This window comes from Xiphophorus couchianus, chromosome 20, assembly GCF_001444195.1.
Source record: "Xiphophorus couchianus chromosome 20, X_couchianus-1.0, whole genome shotgun sequence".
NCBI classification, from domain to species: Eukaryota; Metazoa; Chordata; class Actinopteri; order Cyprinodontiformes; family Poeciliidae; genus Xiphophorus; species Xiphophorus couchianus.
In genome coordinates, this window is record NC_040247.1 from 21,886,000 (window position 1) to 21,906,783 (window position 20,784).

Here is a 20,784-nt window from a genome sequence, read left to right on the forward strand (position 1 = left end):
CAGGGTTCTGGTTTGGTTACTGATACTAAATGTTTGATTTGATGGTACTTAATGGAAAAACACTGGTTCTTAATGGCATTCCTTTCATTAACGCCAACCGCAGTGAGGCTTATCTTTAATTGCTGAATAGTTTCTAGTTTGTTTAGTCTGTCTCAATTTAAATTTCGGAATAAGAAATGACTTTTCAGAGTAAATAAAAACAGCTGAGCAGTCCTTTAATTAAGTGCTGACCAGAAATCTACCATAACGTCGCTAGTCAAACAGTGTATAGACATAATATCCTGTAGAAAAACTGTTTGTTGCACAGACTTTTTATGACTGAGTCAATTCGCTAATGCAGCATTGCCCAAAGCAAAGAGCCATATACCCAATATTAAAAAAAAAAAAAAAACATTTTATATTTACCTGAGATTGTACATTAATAGTATTCCTCTATAGAGTACTAAAATGTAATGTCTTCACAATTTTGGCATTGTGAACTGTCCATAAAAAATGAAAATGACAATGAAGGGGGTCATTGAGCAGAAAATGTCAAAGAGCAGGACATTACGTTATTTATATGTTGTCAAAGGAAGAAATAAAATTTACAATTGGAATTGGAAAGCCACGTAAAATTAATTGGGAGTGTCACTATTACTGCCGTATGTGAGACTGAAGGTGGAGAAACTATTTGAAGAGCAAATTCCTCTGAAATGAATGTCACACATTGTCCCATTAGATAATGATTCGTGTTTATTTCACTGTTCCCGAGATATGATCAAAATGTTTATACATTAGATGTTGCAACAGTTATCACTCTTTGTAAAATCTGTATTCAGGCTCTCACAATTTTTGATTTGTTGTAGACAGGACTTTTATTGTAGAAACTTTTAAAAAAGGTAAGTCCTAATAGCATCTGAAGCAATGCTAATCATTGCTTTAGACTGTGAGAAAAATACAAATAGAGTTTAAAATATATGCCTTGAGTAACAAAGTTCTCCGCTAACTTATAGTATTTTTTACTAAACAGGAAGCTTAAAGGAATGACATAAACAAAAGAAGAGGAAAGAAAATGAGAAAAAAAGCTTTTTTAGTTGGTAGAAATAAAAGAGTGTACATTTGCTTGGAAAAGCATGAATATAGATGGAAAAACAGATGGAGTATGTTTCCAAATTCAGGTCTATATAATACTTTATTTTCCAATAATGACATTCCTGTAGCCCTTGACATGGCACAACTTGTTGCTATCGAAGTCGACAACCAGTTTCCTCAAGCCAGAATGGGTCGGAGTGAAGTAGATTTTAACTTTGGCGTCTTCCCCTGGTCCCACCGTGCAGCCCAACCTGGAAGGTAAATATTTAAGTATTACTTCTCTGAAAGCTGCTTGAAGACTTTGTCAAGATACTCAGATTGCATAAACATTTCACAGATAAATCACTACAGACACAGAACTCTTGCTTATGACTATCTATGGCGGTAATGCAGCCAGAGCAACATGGCTTAACATGTTTAAAACTGCTCTAGGCCAAAATCTAAATGCAAGGATTCTTTTTAATCTCCTGTCAACACAAATTAGGTGTAAACAGGAGATCATTTTAGGTGCAGCTGGAAATCTAGCAACCTCTCGGAAATGATTTTTCCTCCAGTGAGGTTGGCCCCCTCAATGCTGAAGCAGCAGTTGTCCAGCGGCTCTGGCAGAGGGTTCTGGAGGCTGATCTCTGCAGCCAGCTTCCGGTTCTCCTTTGGTTCACCCAGGATCTGTAGAGAACAACCACATGAACTTGATTAAAGTCTTGCAACATTGCAACTAAGACCTTTAGTGTACAGTATTTTGTTAGGATTTTATGTGGTAAACCAACACAAAGTAGAAAGTAAGTGTGAAGTGGATATAAAAATCTTAAATTGAGATGCTCATTTGTATTCAACTCGCTATACTTTGTGATCCATGAATCAAAATCCACTGCAACCAGTTGCCTTCTGACCGCACCTGATCTGCGTGTTTTTTAATGGCCCAGTCAAAGTTCACCTAAATTGAATCGAGAATTTGTAGCAAGGCTTGAAAAGGCTTGTTTATAGATGCTCTCCATCTAAAACTAGTAGAGACATCCCCCCAACAGCATGCCAGACTTCAAATTAAAATTCACATTTTTGAGTAAAATTTTAGAACTATGTATCTTCCTACTTCATCTCCACAATTAATCAATGCTTTCTGTTGATCTTTACATAAAATCTAATTCAAAATAAATGTAGATTCACGTTGACTGTAATGTCTAATGCTGCTTCATAACACTGTACGACTGATAGAAAGCTTTAGTAGATTGGTATACAGGGATTATCAGAGTGAAATCTACATGTTGAGGTATGTTTACAAGCAATACAGAACAACCTTAAAAATGTTTATCTGCAGAAGGTGACCTAAAAAAGCAAATGGAGACAAGAAGCACCAAAGAAGGGAAGGACTGCTTTACAGCCGATGCCTTGCAGCTGTTTGAGAAGTCAGAAGGACTAAAGATAAATTTGAATTCCTCAATGGAGTAACTCTCAGCTTGTGTCTCTGAAGTTTCTGTCATCTACCTCAGCTGTAGTCTCTGTGTGTGTTATGTGTCTCTGAGCGTGACACTTCTGGGCAATCAACTGCATACCTGATATTTACAGCATATTTACTCTGGCGTCTCACACGGTCATTTCCAGGTCAAACTTCTACCAACACAGATCTGCGTATTCACCATTCAGCTCTTAAACACGACATTGAAAGCTTATCTTTGCAATTTAACTCTGACTGATTTGACAAATTCTGTACACTCCTACAAGTATTGCTTCTGGATAACCCAGCTTAACCTCTTTACCTACTATGTAGCTCCTGTACTATACGTACACACTCAGCAACAATACCTTATAATCAACCTTAAAACGGTTCTGCTCCACTTCATCTTAGAGTCTGTACTGCTTTTGATCTGTTAAAATTACCCGATTGTTAAATAGCTTTTTCATCAACAGTGCTTTGCAAGAAATTAAAAATTACAGCGGTTGAAGTTTTTTTACAATTTTTGTGTTACAGCCACAAATTTCAGTTCACTGTATTTGAATGTTGACTGATGGACCCACACAAAAGTAGCACAAAACTAAAGAGTGCAAATAGTGGAAGAAAATAGATGTGCATTTGCAAAAGAAAAATCAAATCTGAAAAGTGTGGCATGCTTTTATATTCAGCCCCCTTCACGGTGACACCCCCTAATAAAGCCCAGTGCACTCAATTGCATTAAGATTTAGGATAATTAGTAAATTGAGTCCACCTATTTGTTATTTTATCTCAGTATAAATCCAGCTGTTCTGCAAATGTTTATTAGAAAACATTATCGAAACATTATTGAAAAAGAAAACATTATGAAGATGAAGAAAATGTAAGAATATCCAAAGCTTTTAATATCTCACATCTATTAATAGAATAGAATGGAGATTATTGTCATCTATCAAATCTAAATTGAAAAAAACGGCACATCTGTAAACCTGCCGAGACACAGCCATCCACCTACACTAACAGGCTGGGCAACGAGAGCCCAGAGTAACAGGCCAAAGGTAACTCTGGAGGAGCTGCAGAAATGTACAAGAATCAAAACTAAATCTTTATAATAACTGACACACAGAATAACCTCAAAAGGATTATAAAATATTGGTTATACAACACTCCTCAAAGTGCACATAAAGTTGGAACTGTACTCACTCTGACTTTGATTTCAGGATTGTCCAGCACGATGTTTCTCATTGCCAGTTTGGCTTCTCCTGTGGAGTAGTTGTGCAGTAGAACTGCCAGCCGAATTAAGTTGTCCTCTGTGACTTGGTCCCCATACTTTGAGTAATTCAGCCTTAGGGGAACTCGCCTCTCTGGAATGTCACACACAAAACATTTTTGACAGAATTAGACAAGCATCATTTCAGAGATGTCCCTGTCCAGACGGTGGCGTGACTCACCTGCACCTGGTGGGAGCTGCACATTGAGCAGGTCTTTAAAACCACAATTCCCCCCCAAAACTCCGTTGTAGGAGACAGCACAGGACCCAAACACCAGGCGACACTTCTTCTCTTCTTCGGTGTTGTTAGTGACAACAGCAAACACGTCAAAGTCGCAGCCCTTCCTCATGTCAGATGTAACTTTGATGGTAACGTGAAGACCCGGGTCTGGGTTCTCTTGGAGAAGCTTGTTTAGGTGATTGGCTTTTTTGAATGCTTCGCGCTCTTCATCAGATCCTGGGAATGTGGAAGCACAATACACTGACTCACAGGAACTTTGTAGTTTAGGTGATCAAAAAAAAATTAAATATTCAAAATACTATGTATTATTTTGTCTTATACACACAAGTTAATAACCTGTTGATAAGGAATTTATGGAATAACAGAAAGCTTTAACAGCAATTGATTTGACTGTTTCCAGCAGGCAAACACATTTAGAAAAATGAAAATTGTGCATGGAACAGATGAAAAATACCTTGTATTTTCAATAATTACACTTCAGATACTCCAAGGAACACTAAGCCAAAAATAGGATGTGAGATTTTCTAATTACATTTATTCAACAGAAGTCAAGCATTTAAATTTGCCAAATGCTTGCACAGGTTGTAAAAACACAGCTGTCTTCTTTATGACCTAATCAGTCTCTCATAACATGGGGCAAGAAGTTGGTTCAATTTTTCTTACACAGCTTCTTCACTGAGCTTTGCGTGCATTTGTTTATAGATGTCCCTCTCTAAAGTACAGGCTGATACTTTCAGTTGGGTGAGGTTTGAACTTCCGCCATCCCGATGACTCAATTTGTTTTCCTTTTTGCACCACCGTAATGGACATTTGTGCCTTTGCTTGGGTTAATTGTTCTTTTTCCAGGCTTCGGTTTTTGATAACATCCAGCTGTCGGACAGATAACCTCACATTTCACTAAGGAACTTTCCTGCACAGAAAAGTTCATACTTAACAATAACCTCCAACTTATATAAATGGACTATATGGTTGCAAATCTACCAAATTTACTGATAGTTGGTATGAGGCGTTTGTGGACATGTGCTGGTGGGTTTTTTTTTGTATAACAAATGTAGAAATGCGAGGACTGTGGGAAGCTAATGATGCCTGCACAGTTTGAGCTGTCGCTCTGAGATCTATAAGTAAGCATGGCTCAGAGTATTACTTAGTTTCACCTCGGTGTGAACTTGCTCATATGTCATCTTTTGAGAGGTTTGGCAAATGTGTAATTTTTTCCACTTGTGAAAGATCTCCCTTACTGTAGAGGGATGGATTTCAAATTCTTTTCAAATGACCTTGCAACTCCTACAGGATTTATGGGCTGCAGCAGCAGATGTTTCCCTGTGAAAACTCCTTATCTAATTTTACCTTGGCATTGTGTTAATCCACACTCCTAAGCATCTGCTTTAATAGTCACACAGGCTGTTAAATCCGTTTAATAGGCACATCTATATTAAAACCCACTAATTAATTATTTTTGAAAGCAGTTAGAGGAGACATAGATGTCTTGTCATTGTTACATTTAAATGTATTTTTAAGATATTTATATCCTAAATTAAGGTGTTACAATTTTTAATATTTATAAGGCATTTCAATCACATTTAATTCCTGATTTTACAAGGGACCTGGGGGCAGCATTTATATTTTAGCCTAAAGGTCTAGGCGAGTTAGAATAGCTTTGTTCACCTAAATAAGTCAAACCATCATTTGAAATCTACATTTGTTATTTTCTCTGGTTATCTTTTGATTATTAATTATTTGTGCTTGTTGATTTGAAACATTTAAGAGTAATAGAGGAAATCTATATTGGGGCAAATACTTTTTGCTCTTCTCTTTTAACTACTATTTTTGTTGCACAAGTGAGAATCTAATGGTAATGCATGGCTTGGCCATTAACATATTCAATAAAGGAAGAGTTACTTGCATCTATCCAATGATAATTAATATGAATGGCCTGAGTGCAAATCAGCCTAAAAAATGAAATTTATAAGAATTTAAAGTCTAATAATTTAATTATTAATAAAATAATTAAACTATCAGCACATATCTCAATTGGAATATATAATAAATCATTATATCACCAAAAATTTCTGTTTCATGCAGTTTCATTAATTTTCTTATTAATAGCGTACTGCAAAAATAAATAGATTTGATCTGATTTTAAATGTTAATTTTCTTACAAATTATGCATATTTCTTTTTAATTATTTTTAAAATTTTATTTTTGCTTTTAATTATTGACACATTTAAGTAATTGAGAATACAATACTTACCTGCCTTTTATATGCAAGTATATCTACATCCCATTTTATTCTATCAATGACGTAGAAAAATAATTATTTTGACGTTATGAGTTATATATTGTGGTACCTTCAGGGTACTTGTAGAGGTGAGTGACGTCCTCTCTGCTGTCACTGCCAACGCTCTTGGTGCTGATCATCTGGCCCACCAATCCAATTGTGGTAACTTTTGAAGTGCTGCCGTCCTTTTTCTTCATCACTGTGACAACATCAGCATTGACTTCAGCGAAAACAAACGGGGCGTCGTACTTGAACGCAAGCTCTCCCTCCTTGATGGCCCTGAGAGGGATGGGGCCGCAGCAATACACTCCTAAGACAAAGGGGACAATGTCAGAACTGAAAATGACAGATAATAGTTCTACAAAACATATATACTTATTTTAAAAGTATTGCCTTCACTCTTCTCCTGGGGAGTGGGGTCACTAGCCTGCCACCCGTCAAAATCAGGCTTGAGGTCAGGTCTGGTCATCCAGCTTTCCACCCAGCAGTGATAATTCCTGAAGATATATTATACAATGTGAGTGCTCATAATACTGCCAATCACTCATTAAATACAATGTAAGTAAGGTCTAACCAGATCATTTCTCTGGATTGAATGAGTTCCCCATTTTCATTGACGTAACGCTCAATCACCAGGTTGCTGTTGGTGTCGTGGGCAGACAGATAGTTGGTTATGACTCGGCAAGGAATGCCCAATGCTCTGGAAACTAAAACAAAGTACGATAAAGTTTGCTGTTTTTGATTGACAAAAATAATGAGTCATTTTCTCTAAACAGGCCAATAGCCCACCGTTTCTTACCAGAGCAGGCCACGGCAGCAAACACCCAGCATTGTCCGTAACGAACAGGCTGACAGGACTGTGTGTCCCAATTTCGCAGAATCTCCACACTGCCACGCCAAACCAAGGGACTGACGCCTCCCTCATATCCATCTGTCCATTTTCCCAGCAAGACTCCTTTATCATCATTGCAATTCACCTGCCGGACAACAAAAAAGCTGTGATCAAACGTGAAAAAAAAGGTTTTTCACATGTGAAATATAAGACTTGGAGAGGAGTAATTAGTCGTACCATGGCACTTAGCACTCGGGTTACGTAGATGGGGTTTCTTCTCCCTGAGTAGTCTTTTCCAGGATTTCGTAAACATTTGGGATTCATATCCAGAATCCTCAGACAAATATCCAGGATTCCACTTTCGAACTGCAAACACAGCAAATATACTTGATGAATGTTTGCCTGTAGGAAGGTATGCTGTAAATGTGGGAAAACAAAACTAAGCTGGATATTTTCAAGAAGTGCAAACGCAGCACAGTTTATGCACACATAGGTTTTGTAGCGTTTTAGAAATTTCATAGGTTATCTTGTAAGAGCATATTTTCCTCTTATCGCAATCACTCTTATTAAAGCTCATTCAACACTCTGACAAACTCCTGGCTCATCTGATTGATTGCTTATGGTGATAAGGAGAGGTTAACAGAGTCAGTGTTGGTGTTGGTACCTGGCCAAAGTTCCAAGGAGTGGGTATGGTGTGTTTGCTGCTGCCTCGAAAGATGATCCCATCCTGAGAAAGCACATACTCTGCCAGATTCTGCTCATTGTCCATGTACACTGCATCCGCTGTTGCCAAGACAAAGCACAAACAATGTCCCAACGTGAGTTCAAACTAGCGGTCCTTTGTTTTAAACAAATTCCTAAAATGCTTCACTGCGGCTTATTATCAATTAATGTACCAAGTTTTGGCAATTATTTGTTTCTTATGATTTATTATCCCCTCTTCTTGTTAGCTCTAATCCTTAACACACGCTGGTGTGAAACATGATCATCTAAGCTCTTGTTAGCTCCACTAGATCCTCTGCTTGACAGACATGTCCTCCCAGATGCAGGCATGTTTACCCACCTGGACACCAGGGATTAAACAGAAGAACGAACTCAATCTTCTCTGATTGGCCCAGGGTAAGGGTGTAGCGGCCAATTGGAGCTTTGGGAGAAGAGCAGATAGACAGGGCCACCATGTCTCCAGGGGGGCTGGTTACCGTAGCACTCCAGGTGGACGTGTCCATGCTAGAAGAGAGGCCAAAACGGGCCCTGGTGCCATACTGCTCAGAGGGCTGAGGACCTGAAAACAGCCAAAAAAAACAGTTAATTAGAAAGAAGAAAGCAAATCTTTCAAAATTGTTTGCAAATTTACCTGACAAGCACCTGAATCTAAACATCTGCAACTGTTCGGCCATACATTTACAACACAGAGGTGCCATAAACAATCAATAAATGCTTACCCACTAAACTTCAGAGAACTCTGGAAGATCTTCCAGCAGTGTTGCCGACTAACGCAACTTTGGCTTTGCATTGTGCTATTCTTTCTGTCTTGAATGGAAGAGCCAACTTGAATCCATCAGAATATGGTTGTGTGTTAAGGCCTGATAGTATTATCTGTGATTATACACACGCTTCCCTTCTGACCAGCAACATTTCCTGTTGAATTGGGTGGTTTGCAGCTGTTGCCTTATCAGGCTTTTTGTAAGAGACAGATAGTTTTTTTTTTTCATTCTGAAGACAAATACAATGCAAGAGCTATGCTTTCCAGCAATAACAGAAGAGCCTGATTACAGTCACACACAAAAATGTAGGAGGGCTTGACTTCAGCAGTGGAAATATAGAACACTGCGCTAAAGATGAAAAGTGAACACATTCAGAAGCACCTCTCATGTTTGGACTAGAATGCTGCCCTTTCCTTTACCACCGCTGCTTCCTTTCCCTCTTCATATTTGAACAGGTTGCGAAGGAAATTCACATAAGCAAACACACCCAGTAATAAGTGGCTGAGTGCACTCACTTCCCGAATGAGAGGAAGTAACCTCAATGCTTTTTCACCAGAGAGAAGTACACTTGTACAATCCATAATTGAAATTGAACTACTATTAAATGAACAAGAACTATTTAAATTGAAAGACTGCACCGGTTTCTGCGACGCAGTCAAGAGAGCTGATGCCCGGCTGGTAGCTCCCAGACCGAAGATACAGGCTGACGGTGAACGGCTGGCCTCTCCGGACGATGAGTCGATCCACTCCGTTGAGGTCAGTGCGATGGTCCGTGTTGTTGAACAAGCACTCCAGGTTCCAGCGCTCAATGTCCAGAGCTTAAAATAAAGCAAACATCCCCATCAGTAGCTTAAAACGAATGTGTTTTTACTACAAAAGTGTAAAAACACATGCTTTTACCTGATTCTATCATATTCTAAAAATATTTTTGGTCTTTTTTTTGTTTTAAATTAAGTCAAATTTTGTTTTTGTATTAACATGCTGTCCATGCATCCTTTAAATGACCTCATATAATACCACATAAAATATTTTTTTGCTGTAAAGTCAGTGTGTTATTTAAAAGTCAGAAACTTTATTGAGCACCAGTACATAAACCAATCACACCGCCTCAGCTAAATGCATCGAGCTGTGATGGATGTGAAGTTTTAGCGGATAGAAAAGGAGTTTGACTTTGAACGTGACATGGTTGTTATTTCCAGATAAGCTGTTTTGAGTGCTTCAGGAACTATTGATCTGCTGGGATTTTCACTCACAACCATCTGTGGAGTTTTCAGAAAATGGTGTGAAAAACCAATTACATCCAGCAATCAGCAATTGTGTGAACTGCTTGGCCTTGATGTCAGACGTCAGGGGAGAATGGGTGTCCTGGTTAAAGACAATAAAGAGGCAACAGTAATCAAAATATGTTCAATGTCATCTCTGAATCTACTACACAGAAAACCCTGAGACTGACGGACTACAGTATCAGCAGATCCCGCATTTGTCATTGCTGTTAATTCATAACTATGTTTTCTAATTTAGAGATTATGTGGCTGCATAGTAGGATTTAGTGTGCGCTTTTCAGATCAGATACATAACCACCGACACGAAGAGCAGCTTGTTCGGTTATTTACTATTCATTAAGATCATTTAGTTTCTGCTTGATTCAATAGAAGCTAAACACAGACAGTGTCTCCCTTCTCTAGAGACTTTGCTATTACACACAGAGTCCTCCCCTTTGGATTGTTGTATAAACAAGAGGCTACAGTTCTCTTGTGTAACACCTCCACAGATGGAGATGCATGTCAGAAGGCTAGATTTTCCCCACTTACTAAAGCCCAGTGTAACGATTTTCGCTTGAAGTCCCTATTATGATGTCAAGCCTGGACTAGACTTAATTGCACAAAGATTTAGCTACAAAGGCTTCCTGCTGTTTTACATAAGTTACTTAAAAAACATTTCTGGGAAGTAGTCAGTGTTTAATCTTGGCCTTCATCTGAAAAGAAGTACACACAAGATGGTGTTGGTACAGCGTTCCAGACCAGGGGCTTCAACATTTCCCTCCCTTACTCCCCTAAACCACCAAACTGATGGACAGACAAAGCAAGAACCCTTAATGGCCCTTACTATATTTAGACTAGATTTAGTACTAAATAAAACATTTAACATAGTGAACAGATTTCTGAACCCTTAATGTGAGCACTTTTGACTAAAATACATTATTTCATGCCTCCTTTCATCAACTTGTTACTTGTGGCCATGTTAATGTCTATTTGAAGACATAACTTTGAAAAGATACAGACAAAAATTGGGAATCAGAAACCGTACCACTAGTTATCAACACCTCAGTGCCCCACTTGGAGATGCGACTCTTACACTGAAGACTTCTTTTCTAGATCATTGGCCAGCGGGGGGAGACGTGGGCCCCCTCTTTTTGTGAATTTCAAGCCTTAAAAAGTCAACACATTTTTTCCATCTAAGCTTCTGCAGATTGTGTGATTAATAAACAGAATTCCTGAATTTTAATGGGAAATGAACTTAAATTTAATCGGAAATTTATGTTCCAATTTAAGTTTTCATCATTTAAACTCGCCCACCAATGATAATGTTAAGATTTCTTTGTTGTTGTTGTTGTCAATAGGTCTGTTTTAAAAACAGAAAATTATTTTCTGAGGAAATTTACAACTTGTTAAGTGTACCCATGTTGTCCATTGGTGGTTGATAATTTCCACCACAGCACATGATTGTCTTTCCTGGGTGTCCCTGTAACAACCTGATCACCTGTCCTGCCTCTCACTCATTAACCATTGGAGACAGACAAAAGGAAAACTCTCTCCTTCCACCCAAATGATTCTGGAAACATTAAGTTGCTGAAGAGCATTACTTGTTTAATAATTGATTTTATTGATTACCCTTATCAACCCACTTTTCTGTAGCCTCGCTTTTAAAAATGAACCATGTTAACCCATAACCCAACACTTCATTGTTAAATCCAACCAGAACGAGACCAGCAGATGTTTGACCCAAAAGCAGGTTAACAAATTAAATTGGGTTGTTTTGTTACCTCATACTTTTAAGAGTGTGCTGTTCAATTAATAACATGAAGGCATGCCTGAAGATTTACGAATATGATGTCTGAAAAAGGAATGAGAAACAGATGCTCAACTTTCTGCAGAGATTTATGTCCTTTGTTGGTAATTAAGAAGAAAAAACACAACACAAAGCGAGCGCTAGCTGCCAGATGGTGCACATTTGTGATATAAAGTGGAACCGTATGCATACTTGACTTTCAGCTAAGTCTGTAGGGGTATCTCACTACCAGAACGGATTGTAAGAGGAGAGATTCCTGAGATTCCCTACCTTTTTCTCAGTGTGCTTGTGCCTCTCCTCTCACTCCTTAAACCCTGAGGGAGAGGAGAGGCAGAGCACAAGGGGACTCTGTCATCAGCAACACTTAGTTCAGTATGAGCATTAAAGGGAAATTAAATAAAGATGACTTAACATGGTAGTAGGGACCAAAAACACTATTTTAGTCCAGGAAACACAAACAAGCAAACACTCTGATGTGAATGAAGTTTTCAGTCTCACAGGTAACACCCACTCAGACTCCAGGTCTACACCACAAGAACTTTTTAAAATAAAAATGAATGCTTTATTCGTGTGGAAAATAGGTGCCACTTGTGACGCCATAAGGCTGTTTAGCAATAATTTGTTGACTGAAAATGTGTTGCGGAGGTGGAAATAAATGTACAAATAGGAAGGAAAAACAGGTTCTGTTTGCTTTTCAGAAGTTCTCTGGTGACAACATGAAAAACAAAATGTAGCGTTGACAAAAAAAAAAAAAGTATCCAGAGCTCTATGAGACAGTTATTTACTTCAGCCTCCAACTTGATGCCTGCGTGAAAAATACAAACATGGAGAGTTGCTCTTTGAATGTCTCTGAATACCTTCACTGGGCGTCTAACGCAAATCATTCTGGAGTTATGGACTCTCAAATATAGAGTCAATTAGCGGTAGCTCAGAGCTGCACCTGTTTTCAGAGGCTATTATAATCTCAGAGCAGCTGTCTACTTAAACATCAAGCTGAAATATTTTTTATTCTTTCATGTCAGCAAGACCTTTTCTTCTGGCTCTGTGCTGCTGATTGATGTGGATTTTAATTTTTACCATGTTATGCTGTGTTATCATTATGCTAATGATGAAAATAGTGATAAAAACAATTTATTGCTTATTTTGTGGGTAACTGTTCAGCTGTGAATGTGTGGCAGAGCATTCAAAGCACCAAATACTGCTCTTGAAAAAACATTCATCTTTGAAATAGGCTTCATCCGATCTGGACAAAGTAACTTCATTTGATCATGTTTTAGATTTTACTGATATTTATTGACGCTCTGGAGATTATAGTAAAATTAAAAGTTCTGATGATATTGTCAGTTTTGGGGGTTTTAACGCCATTAATTGGAATTCATTGAGACAACGATAAATCAAAATTATTATTTTTATGATAGGAAATTTCTCATGATAAATGATAAACAATATGACAAATGTCCACCGAGAGTTCATCTAGTGTTACAGTACATATGTTGTAAATGGGAGTTTGCATGTTCTCCCTGTGCATGCGTGGGTTCTCTCCGGGTACTTCGGCTTCCTCCCACAGTCCAAAAACATGACAGTTAGGTTAATTGGTCTATCTAAATTCTCCCTAGGGGTGTGTGTGTGTGTGAATGGTTGTTTGTCCTGTATGTCTTTGTGTTGCCCTGCGACAGACTGGCGACCTGTCCAGGGTGACCCCCGCCTCCCGCCTGGAACGTAGCTGGAGATGGGCACCAGCAACCCTCCCGACCCCATTAGGGACAAGGATGAACAGAAAATGGATGGATGAATGGATGTTGTAAGTGGCCATTTCGATAGTGTGACTGGCACAAGAAATCAAAAACCAAAAATGTTAGTAATGAATAAAAAATTATATTAGATAAAACTAAGTCTGAGGTTGCTGGGTTTTCTTTAGATTTAGTTTCTAGTACGAAGCAGAGTTCTTTCATTTAATTATTGCTGGATTTTGCTCCACAACTGTTTGGTTTCTGCTCACTGGAAATGTTTGCATTACTTCATTTAGATTGTTTGCAAACAGCAACAGTTTCTTTTGTAAAACCATGAGAATATTCAAGGAGTAGTGAGATTCAGGCAGAACAGGAGGGTTTTCTCAATGACTGCCAGTCCAAAAATATTTACTACTTGCAGGAAGCAAGAAGTGGGGCGAGAGCCAGCAGGGTTACAGTCCAACTTTGAACAAGACAACTCAAAGAGTAATGTTACACAAGTCGAGGCAATAAAACACTTTTCTCTAAACAGATTTTCTCAAATATGCTATCAATCATAAAGGAAAACAGAAATAAAAGATAACAGTTCAACTTGAACAATTTAAGTCACACATAACTAGAAAAATCTACATATGCAGCACAGCTACATGCTGCAGGAGTTGAGAAAATTAGCAGTTTAAAGCCATCAGGCTGTTGCCTGTCTAACTCTTTATTGAATATTTTCTCAGTATGTACCATCCATATTCATAGATAATTATTATAATCATTGCATAGAGCAAAATCCACAAATCTAAATACCCCACAAAATATTATTTTTTTTCCAAATTTTGATGTTTTAGATTAATTAGTTTTACCAAAATAATTTCTATTGGCCAAATGCTGAAAAAATAAATGAGACTGAATTAAAAAAAGAAAGAAAAAAGATTCAGAAATTTCCATAAGATGACTATGTCTATGAACAATTTGAGAAATCCAGATGATGATGTCATGGCATTGCAAGCTTCTAATAGGCTATTTCACAACAATGAAGTTTATTGGATGTGGATGTATTTACGTTTTGCAAACAGAAATATTTGTAATTCTACTGATCCAAACTAGTTTGATTTTATATCAGGCAGTGAGAGAAAAAAAGTGTTTTTATTGCAGTCTGGAAATCTGACTTAAAGTGGAAGTTTCTTACTTATAATTAAGACATGATCTGTTTTCTGCTAACAATAAGTTTCTGTATATTTGTCTTTCAAATATAAAAGGTTCATATCGATCTGAAAACCTAAACGCGCTTGCACTATCAACCAAGACGTCATTAAACCACACATATGTCTGCGGTGCCTAGAACCAATCAGCGTTAGCTTGTAAGCTTATGTTGTTTGCAACCAGTAAAACAAGCGCATTTTAAGCAATCTAGGCTTGTGACAACCAGAATAAGTTAGATTTAACCAAAGCGTCCAGATGCATTTCCTTACCTTGCGCCATAACTGCTGCGGTGCTTTTCAAAGTTTGAGGTTCTGTTTGAATGAATGTCTTGCTCAGTGCAGAGAGCGATGCCTCTCTGCTGTTATCTCGGTCTTCTATTTAAACCTCCTTGTACCAGTCAGAGAAAGGGGGTGTGACACAACCCTCATTAAACCGGAGTGGGGAAGAAAAAAAAAAGGACGACCCGAGGCGAGAGTTGGCTGCATTGCGTGCACAAGCTGTATGCAATAGTGATTCACTCACTCACCTCCTGTCAAATGTTTTTTTCCGCAGAAAACGTCAATGCACTTTTTGATAAAAGGTCACTTGGACCGTTTCTGCATCACCCAGAAATTAAACATGAGTAGTACTCATATAGGCTACATGAGTAAAAATTAAAAATGAGATATGTGGTTTCTTTCAAAGCCTCCTGTTCCTCAAAGACTTATACTTGGAATGTGTTTAAAGTTGTTTTATTCTATATTTTTGAAAAAAAAAAAAAAAGCATTTTTGTTACAATTTTATATAAAGTATATTAAAGTGCCACAACTTTACTTTTTTCACGTTACAGCCTCAAACTAAAGAGATTTTATTTTGACAGATCAAAGCAAAAATATCTGTAAAGTACAAATATCAACGTTTTTCCAAATTTTATTATAAATCTGGGAAGTGTGCCATGCATTTGTTTTTATACAAATGCAACCTCATAGTTTCTCAACTGCATCGACATAGATGGATTTTGCAAAACTACAATGGAAACACATTTTTTGCATCACATGATTCACGTGATCAACAGCCGGATGTTGCTACTGTCGGAAATGATGAAGAGGAAGACAGGAAGTAGGTATTAGGATGATTATTCGTTTTTTTGTTCTGACATGTTCCGCTGGTTGCACCAGAGCGCTCACAGCATTGCACAGTTCATAAGAACTTGTGTGTCATTCATGCATGTTGATTCCAAAGCTCTTCTGTAAAATCACTGACTACAATTTCACTGTTCCCAAGTAAAATGCGTTTGTCGCTCCAACGCCGGAATAAGGCGATGCCTCACTACAGCACAAAAACCATATCCGTCATCTAAACCAGGGCCGGCCCAAGGCAAAGCAAACTAAGCAGCCGTTTAGGGCCCCATAGCCACTAAGGGTCCCCCTGATTTTTTATTTTGTAATAATTTCTATGTCATTATAATATCAAAAACACACAATTTCACCATGAAGTGATTTGTTACAATAATCTATATTTGATAATGTATGTAGAAATTATTATTTTATTGATAAAAAGAAAAACAAATTGCTCTTGGGGGCCCCCGGTGGCCGCGGTAGGTACTGCACGCTTTGCCGGTAACGTGAGCTGCTACATTGATGAGCTACTGTGTTGTTTCTCATTGATCTCATTGATGAGATATGTTGTTTGCTGCTGGGCATAATCATTTTGTGGCTAAAACAAACATTATTTTTACATCAGCTTCTAAGTTATGTGAAAATCATTTGAAGGCAAAGTATCAGTCCAATACTGATCCACATTCTGAGGGGGAAAAAAACTTACCTGGTATAAATTACATTTTTAGCTATTGGAGTAACGCTTATAAATAAAACTTAATTTTTCTAATTATTTTGTTGTTGATAAAAGGAATTTTAAAAAGTCTTTCCAAACCAACCAGCCCAATGTGAAAATGCCAGCCTTGTTGATCTATGATCGAATTATGAATAAGTATCTTTTTTTAATTGGTTTTTGTAATCAGACACTGCTGAATCTGTAGATTCAAGAAGTGACAAAAATACAACTTGTGTGGCGACATGTAATAGGCTAGAAGAAGTCAAAATCAAACACTCCATGTTCTGATTTAAAGAAAAAATAAAGAGGTAAGAAACAGTCACAATTATTTTTATTACAAAACACTGAAATGCAAACACAAAAGACTTTGTGGGAATATTTTTTGTGATATCAAAAGCTAACACATTATGCACTACCTACTAGTAATGCAGTTTAAATGGGCTGAAAATGAAAAGAAATACTTTAAAAAATAAAAGCAATTTTATATCAAATGTTAAACACCAAGTTATTATATTTAGGCCAACAGAATTATTACATGTTTTCAAGCCACTGTGCAATTAACTGCAGCACTGCAATATGATAACCTGACTGTAATAATTTTATGATCTACATCTAAAAATATCTGATTATAACAACTAGAAATCACATGGCTTTATTTTATGTAAAGTCATACTGTATGCATTCCAAAATCAAATTTATCTCAGATCAATTAAGATGTATTTCTAAGTGATTGCTTTAGTGGTGATATAAAAAAAACCTGTTTTTTATTTAAAAAAAAAAAAAAAAAAATATTTACAAACTTGTAACAAAATATAGAAACAACTGGAAACGATGGTATGCTCCACATGGACTTGGAAGTCAACTGGAAAATCCTCTGAAGTCGAACTTCCAACTCAAATATTTGAGGTTACTCATTAATCCAAGCTCAAAATGCAAAATGATTGGTACTGTCACTTTGTAAAGCATAAAAGTGGCAATAGTAAATAAATTGCGTCCAACGTTTTGTATCTCGTTAAATCAGTTGTATATATAATAGTGCCCAACATCTATTTGTGAACGCATTCCTTTAGTGCTTAAATGAATAAAACACAAAGAAATACTTGTCATCTGTAATAGTAATAGTGGTTAACCTGATCACTGAGTACAATAATTAACAGTTCCCACTGGTTTTCCGTCTCCAACGAGGTGTAAAGTCCTTCCTGGATCCGACTTCCAAGGCTCATGGGTGCAGCAAAAACAACTTTATTCAGGGCTGACGACCTTCAGTGAGCGTTTATTTCTTTTTAACCTCTGGAGAAAAATGAAACATAAAAAATACAACCAAAAAATAATTTATTCATGTAAAATTCAAAAGTGCAAATAACAGTTTAATTCCTGTCATCTGTGTTGCAGTGGCATAATTTGATCTCCAGAGAATGTTTTTTTTTTTTTTGAAGAGTCAAAGGATTCAGTGTTACCACTGATAAAGATTTGCTCATGTCTGGATCATCAACAGAAGCCATATCCAGCTAGCTGACAGCTCTCTGTGCTGCTATTTGATCACTTTAGCTACAAATGAATTGACCTCTTGGATCAGCTGATCCTTATATAATTAAAACAGTTTAAATGAGACAGCGATGTCAAAGCAAAAGTAAAACAATGCATAATTTGAGTCCTTCAGAATATACATAAACTACACAAAAACAGAGGTGCAATCACTTAATTTCCTCTCCTTTAGACCAAAGTAGCATTTTGTTTAATACACCAACACACTTTTCAAGACAGAGGACAGTGTGACAGCAGTTTCAAGTATCAGTTCTATGCTATACTTACTTTATCCTGTACCGCATCTCACAGATCAAACCTCTGTAGACTTTCCAGCACTTGTGCTTTCACCCTGAAAGATTCATAATTGAATTTTAATTACACCATCTTATAAACTGTGTATTTAATAATATAGACACTGCAGGCAAATATATTTTATTGTATTGTTTTTAAACCATCTGCAGAGTAAATTAAAGGCCCTGCATCTCACCTTGCTGTCAGGCAGATCCTCGGTCTGATGCTGCTGCTTGAGTTTCATCCTGGGTGCTGCTGGTGATGGGCTGCTCACTGCAGATTCTTGAAGAGTGTTTGAGCTTTGGGAAACGGACAAAGCTTCAGTGGAACGAGCAGATCCAACTTCTTTCAAGGTGACGATCGAGGCGCAGACAGAAGAGCTGTCCTCCATCTCTCCCGCAGCGGAGCGGCAGCTGTGACTGCAACTGCTGAAACCACTCACGCTCTCACCCGACGACTCGGAGCTGTCCACTGGAGGACGGAGAAACGTGGAGGAGTTTACCAACTGCACGGTTTTACTTTGGTGTTAGCAAAACCTTCTACCTTGACAGAAACAAGTTTTGCAAAGGAAAATCCTTGCCTTTGAATTGGAAGTAATAACCCAGATCTTAGATTGCTAATGTTGTAAAGGAAATGTGAATCCTGCCTTCTTCAAATTTTCACTCACATAGTAAGTTCTGATTTCCACTCTCACGGTCCAATTCATCCTCTTCTAGAGATCCAGGCGGCGATACATATCCCACAAGCCCCCCTGAAACCACCCTTCGCTTTGGACCACCAACAAATCCAATAGGGGGCATGGAACCGTGTCCAGAGGAAGAGGAGGAAGAAGAACTGCTGCCTGAACCAACAGATTTTGGTCGTCCCTCCAGAAGCCCACCCTGTGAGCCGCACGACCCCAACGAGGACAGCACCTTGTTTTCTGCAGGGACATTAGAAATTATGTTTTCATCAGCGGAAGGATGACCAAACGTTATAAACCTAATTATGATTTTTAAAAAAGTCATAGTATTTGCACCAAATACTCACCTCTTCCTATCAGAACATAGTTTATAGCTCTGTCACTGATAGCCGCTTCGCTGGGCTGGATGTCCATGAAGGGCTTGTTTCCAATACCCAGGAAAACTCTCTCCTGCATACGGACCTCTGAACAGATAAGACAAATGTCAGCTGACAAAGATTTAAAACCGACAATGAAGTGTCTCTTTATCATATAAAAACTGCAATTGTAAAACCACTGAAATAAATGTACATTGACTTGCAGAAGTATGATCTCATTAAAACAAAAATCTAAAAATACCATACAAACTGTTTGACATGCAAAATCATTTATGCTATTATCCCTAACAATTCCTTAAAATTGACATAAATGAGATCTTTTTTATTTGTGATTTAATAAAATCCTCATCGGGATTTCTTGCACAGTAATCAGAAGTTTCTGGGGGTTTTTTTTGTTGTTCTGTGATCGAAAAGTGATTTATCCAGGGTGTTCCCCAACTCTTGCCCAACTCTAGCCACTAAGCTGGATAAGCAGCTGTATTTATATTTTCACACCATGAGCAGAATGGCAAGAGTATTAAAAAAATCTTCAAACCTCACCGTTAGTGACCTGCCGCTCTCAGCATCAGTCCCCAGATAGATTGTACAATGGGAAATGGCCAAATATCCCCGTTTCTGTTTTCTGCAGCCTTATGAAATGTTGTTTAGAAGGACTTATATACAGTCCCATTGGCAGAACGGAGTTGTACAAAGTATTGAAGAAACGTGGCAATAAATGTGCCACAAGTTTGTTAGTTTCAAATTTATAAAACTGGATGTCTCAGTACTTACTGGAGGTTTCATATTAAAGGTTGATTTGTTTCAGAAGTTTTCAGTGTGATATTAAGCAACTTCAAGAAAATGTTTGATTAAAGCTTTTTATAGATATATATTTATCAGGAGTTTCAATACATGTAGCTAAAACTACAGCTCTTACTAAATGAATTTTCCACATAGAATTGCTTCGCAAATCAAAGTGCGTTTATATTTGTACCCCTGTTGTGTATGGCCTGCTCCCACAGGATCCGCTCCAGGTCTTTGGTCCAGGCCTCCTTCACTTCCCGGCTTTCAGCTTGCAGTGTGTATGTGTCTTGGCTTTTCCTCTTTCGGAACCAGATCTCAAAACACAAGCCGCTGTCGCCGCTGTTCTGTGTCATGCCAATATCAGACGTCTGAATACAAGAGAAGGACAACATGATTTCTTAAAACTGGTGCTTCAAATGCAGCAAAGCAGTTCCAGGTGCAGGAGGAAACGCCAAGCATGTGTAAAACGTTAGATGTAAGTTGTGTTTATCTTTGTGCAGAAAGGAAGAGACAGAAACAAACAAAAACATTGCACTTTTCTGTAAGTGTGAAGTACAGTCAGTTTTATATGTTTATTTTTGTTTGTTTTAAGTTTATTCAGAAATCTTTGAGGGGTCATTATCGTTAAGATAAAATAAAAAAGGACAGTTGTTGAAGAAGCATTTGATTAGCTTAGTCAGTTTTATCCGTTACATAAATGCTCCTTGTCAGCATGTT

The 20,784-nt window shown here is 37.7% G+C and overlaps 2 protein-coding genes across 4 annotated transcripts in view; both read right to left on the reverse strand.

The window, feature by feature from the left end:
- Positions 1-709: 709 nt before the first annotated feature.
- Positions 710-15,004, reverse strand: tgm2b (transglutaminase 2b). Of its 2 annotated transcripts, XM_028003724.1 has the most exons (13): positions 14,865-15,004; positions 9,241-9,420; positions 8,182-8,400; positions 7,783-7,901; positions 7,356-7,484; positions 7,086-7,263; positions 6,861-6,993; positions 6,680-6,783; positions 6,357-6,596; positions 3,949-4,224; positions 3,701-3,861; positions 1,601-1,737; positions 710-1,322 (listed from the first exon to the last, which is right to left on the reverse strand). In XM_028003724.1, the coding sequence occupies exons 1-13, from the start codon at positions 14,872-14,874 to the stop codon at positions 1,172-1,174; spliced, it is 2,037 nt and encodes a 678-aa protein (XP_027859525.1). In that variant the 5' UTR covers positions 14,875-15,004; the 3' UTR covers positions 710-1,171. The 2 variants fall into 2 exon arrangements, with proteins under 2 accessions (XP_027859525.1, XP_027859526.1); XM_028003725.1 differs by lacking the exons at positions 9,241-9,420; positions 14,865-15,004 and adding an exon at positions 8,561-9,052.
- Positions 15,005-16,716: 1,712 nt separating this feature from the next.
- quob (quattro b) overlaps positions 16,717-20,784 on the reverse strand; it is a 37,086-nt gene continuing 33,018 nt past the window's right edge. For both annotated transcript variants that reach the window (XM_028003022.1, XM_028003021.1), the window contains exons 19-24: positions 20,258-20,435; positions 19,255-19,371; positions 18,893-19,147; positions 18,422-18,696; positions 18,220-18,283; positions 16,717-17,697 (exon numbers count right to left, since the gene is read on the reverse strand). In XM_028003022.1, the coding sequence (XP_027858823.1) occupies positions 18,245-18,283; positions 18,422-18,696; positions 18,893-19,147; positions 19,255-19,371; positions 20,258-20,435 (864 nt within the window). In that variant the 3' untranslated portion in view covers positions 16,717-17,697; positions 18,220-18,244. The remainder of the gene's footprint in view (positions 17,698-18,219; positions 18,284-18,421; positions 18,697-18,892; positions 19,148-19,254; positions 19,372-20,257; positions 20,436-20,784) is intronic.

What these genes read in the sequence shown, in the direction of transcription:
- tgm2b (XM_028003724.1), bottom strand. An exon ending in CAATCCAGAGAAATGATCTG is followed by an intron (nt 6,784 to 6,860) that starts GTTAGACCTTAC and finishes ATATATCTTCAG; the next exon opens with GAATTATCACTGCTGGGTGG. An exon ending in TCCCCAGGAGAAGAGTGAAG is followed by an intron (nt 6,597 to 6,679) that starts GCAATACTTTTA and finishes CCTTTGTCTTAG; the next exon opens with GAGTGTATTGCTGCGGCCCC.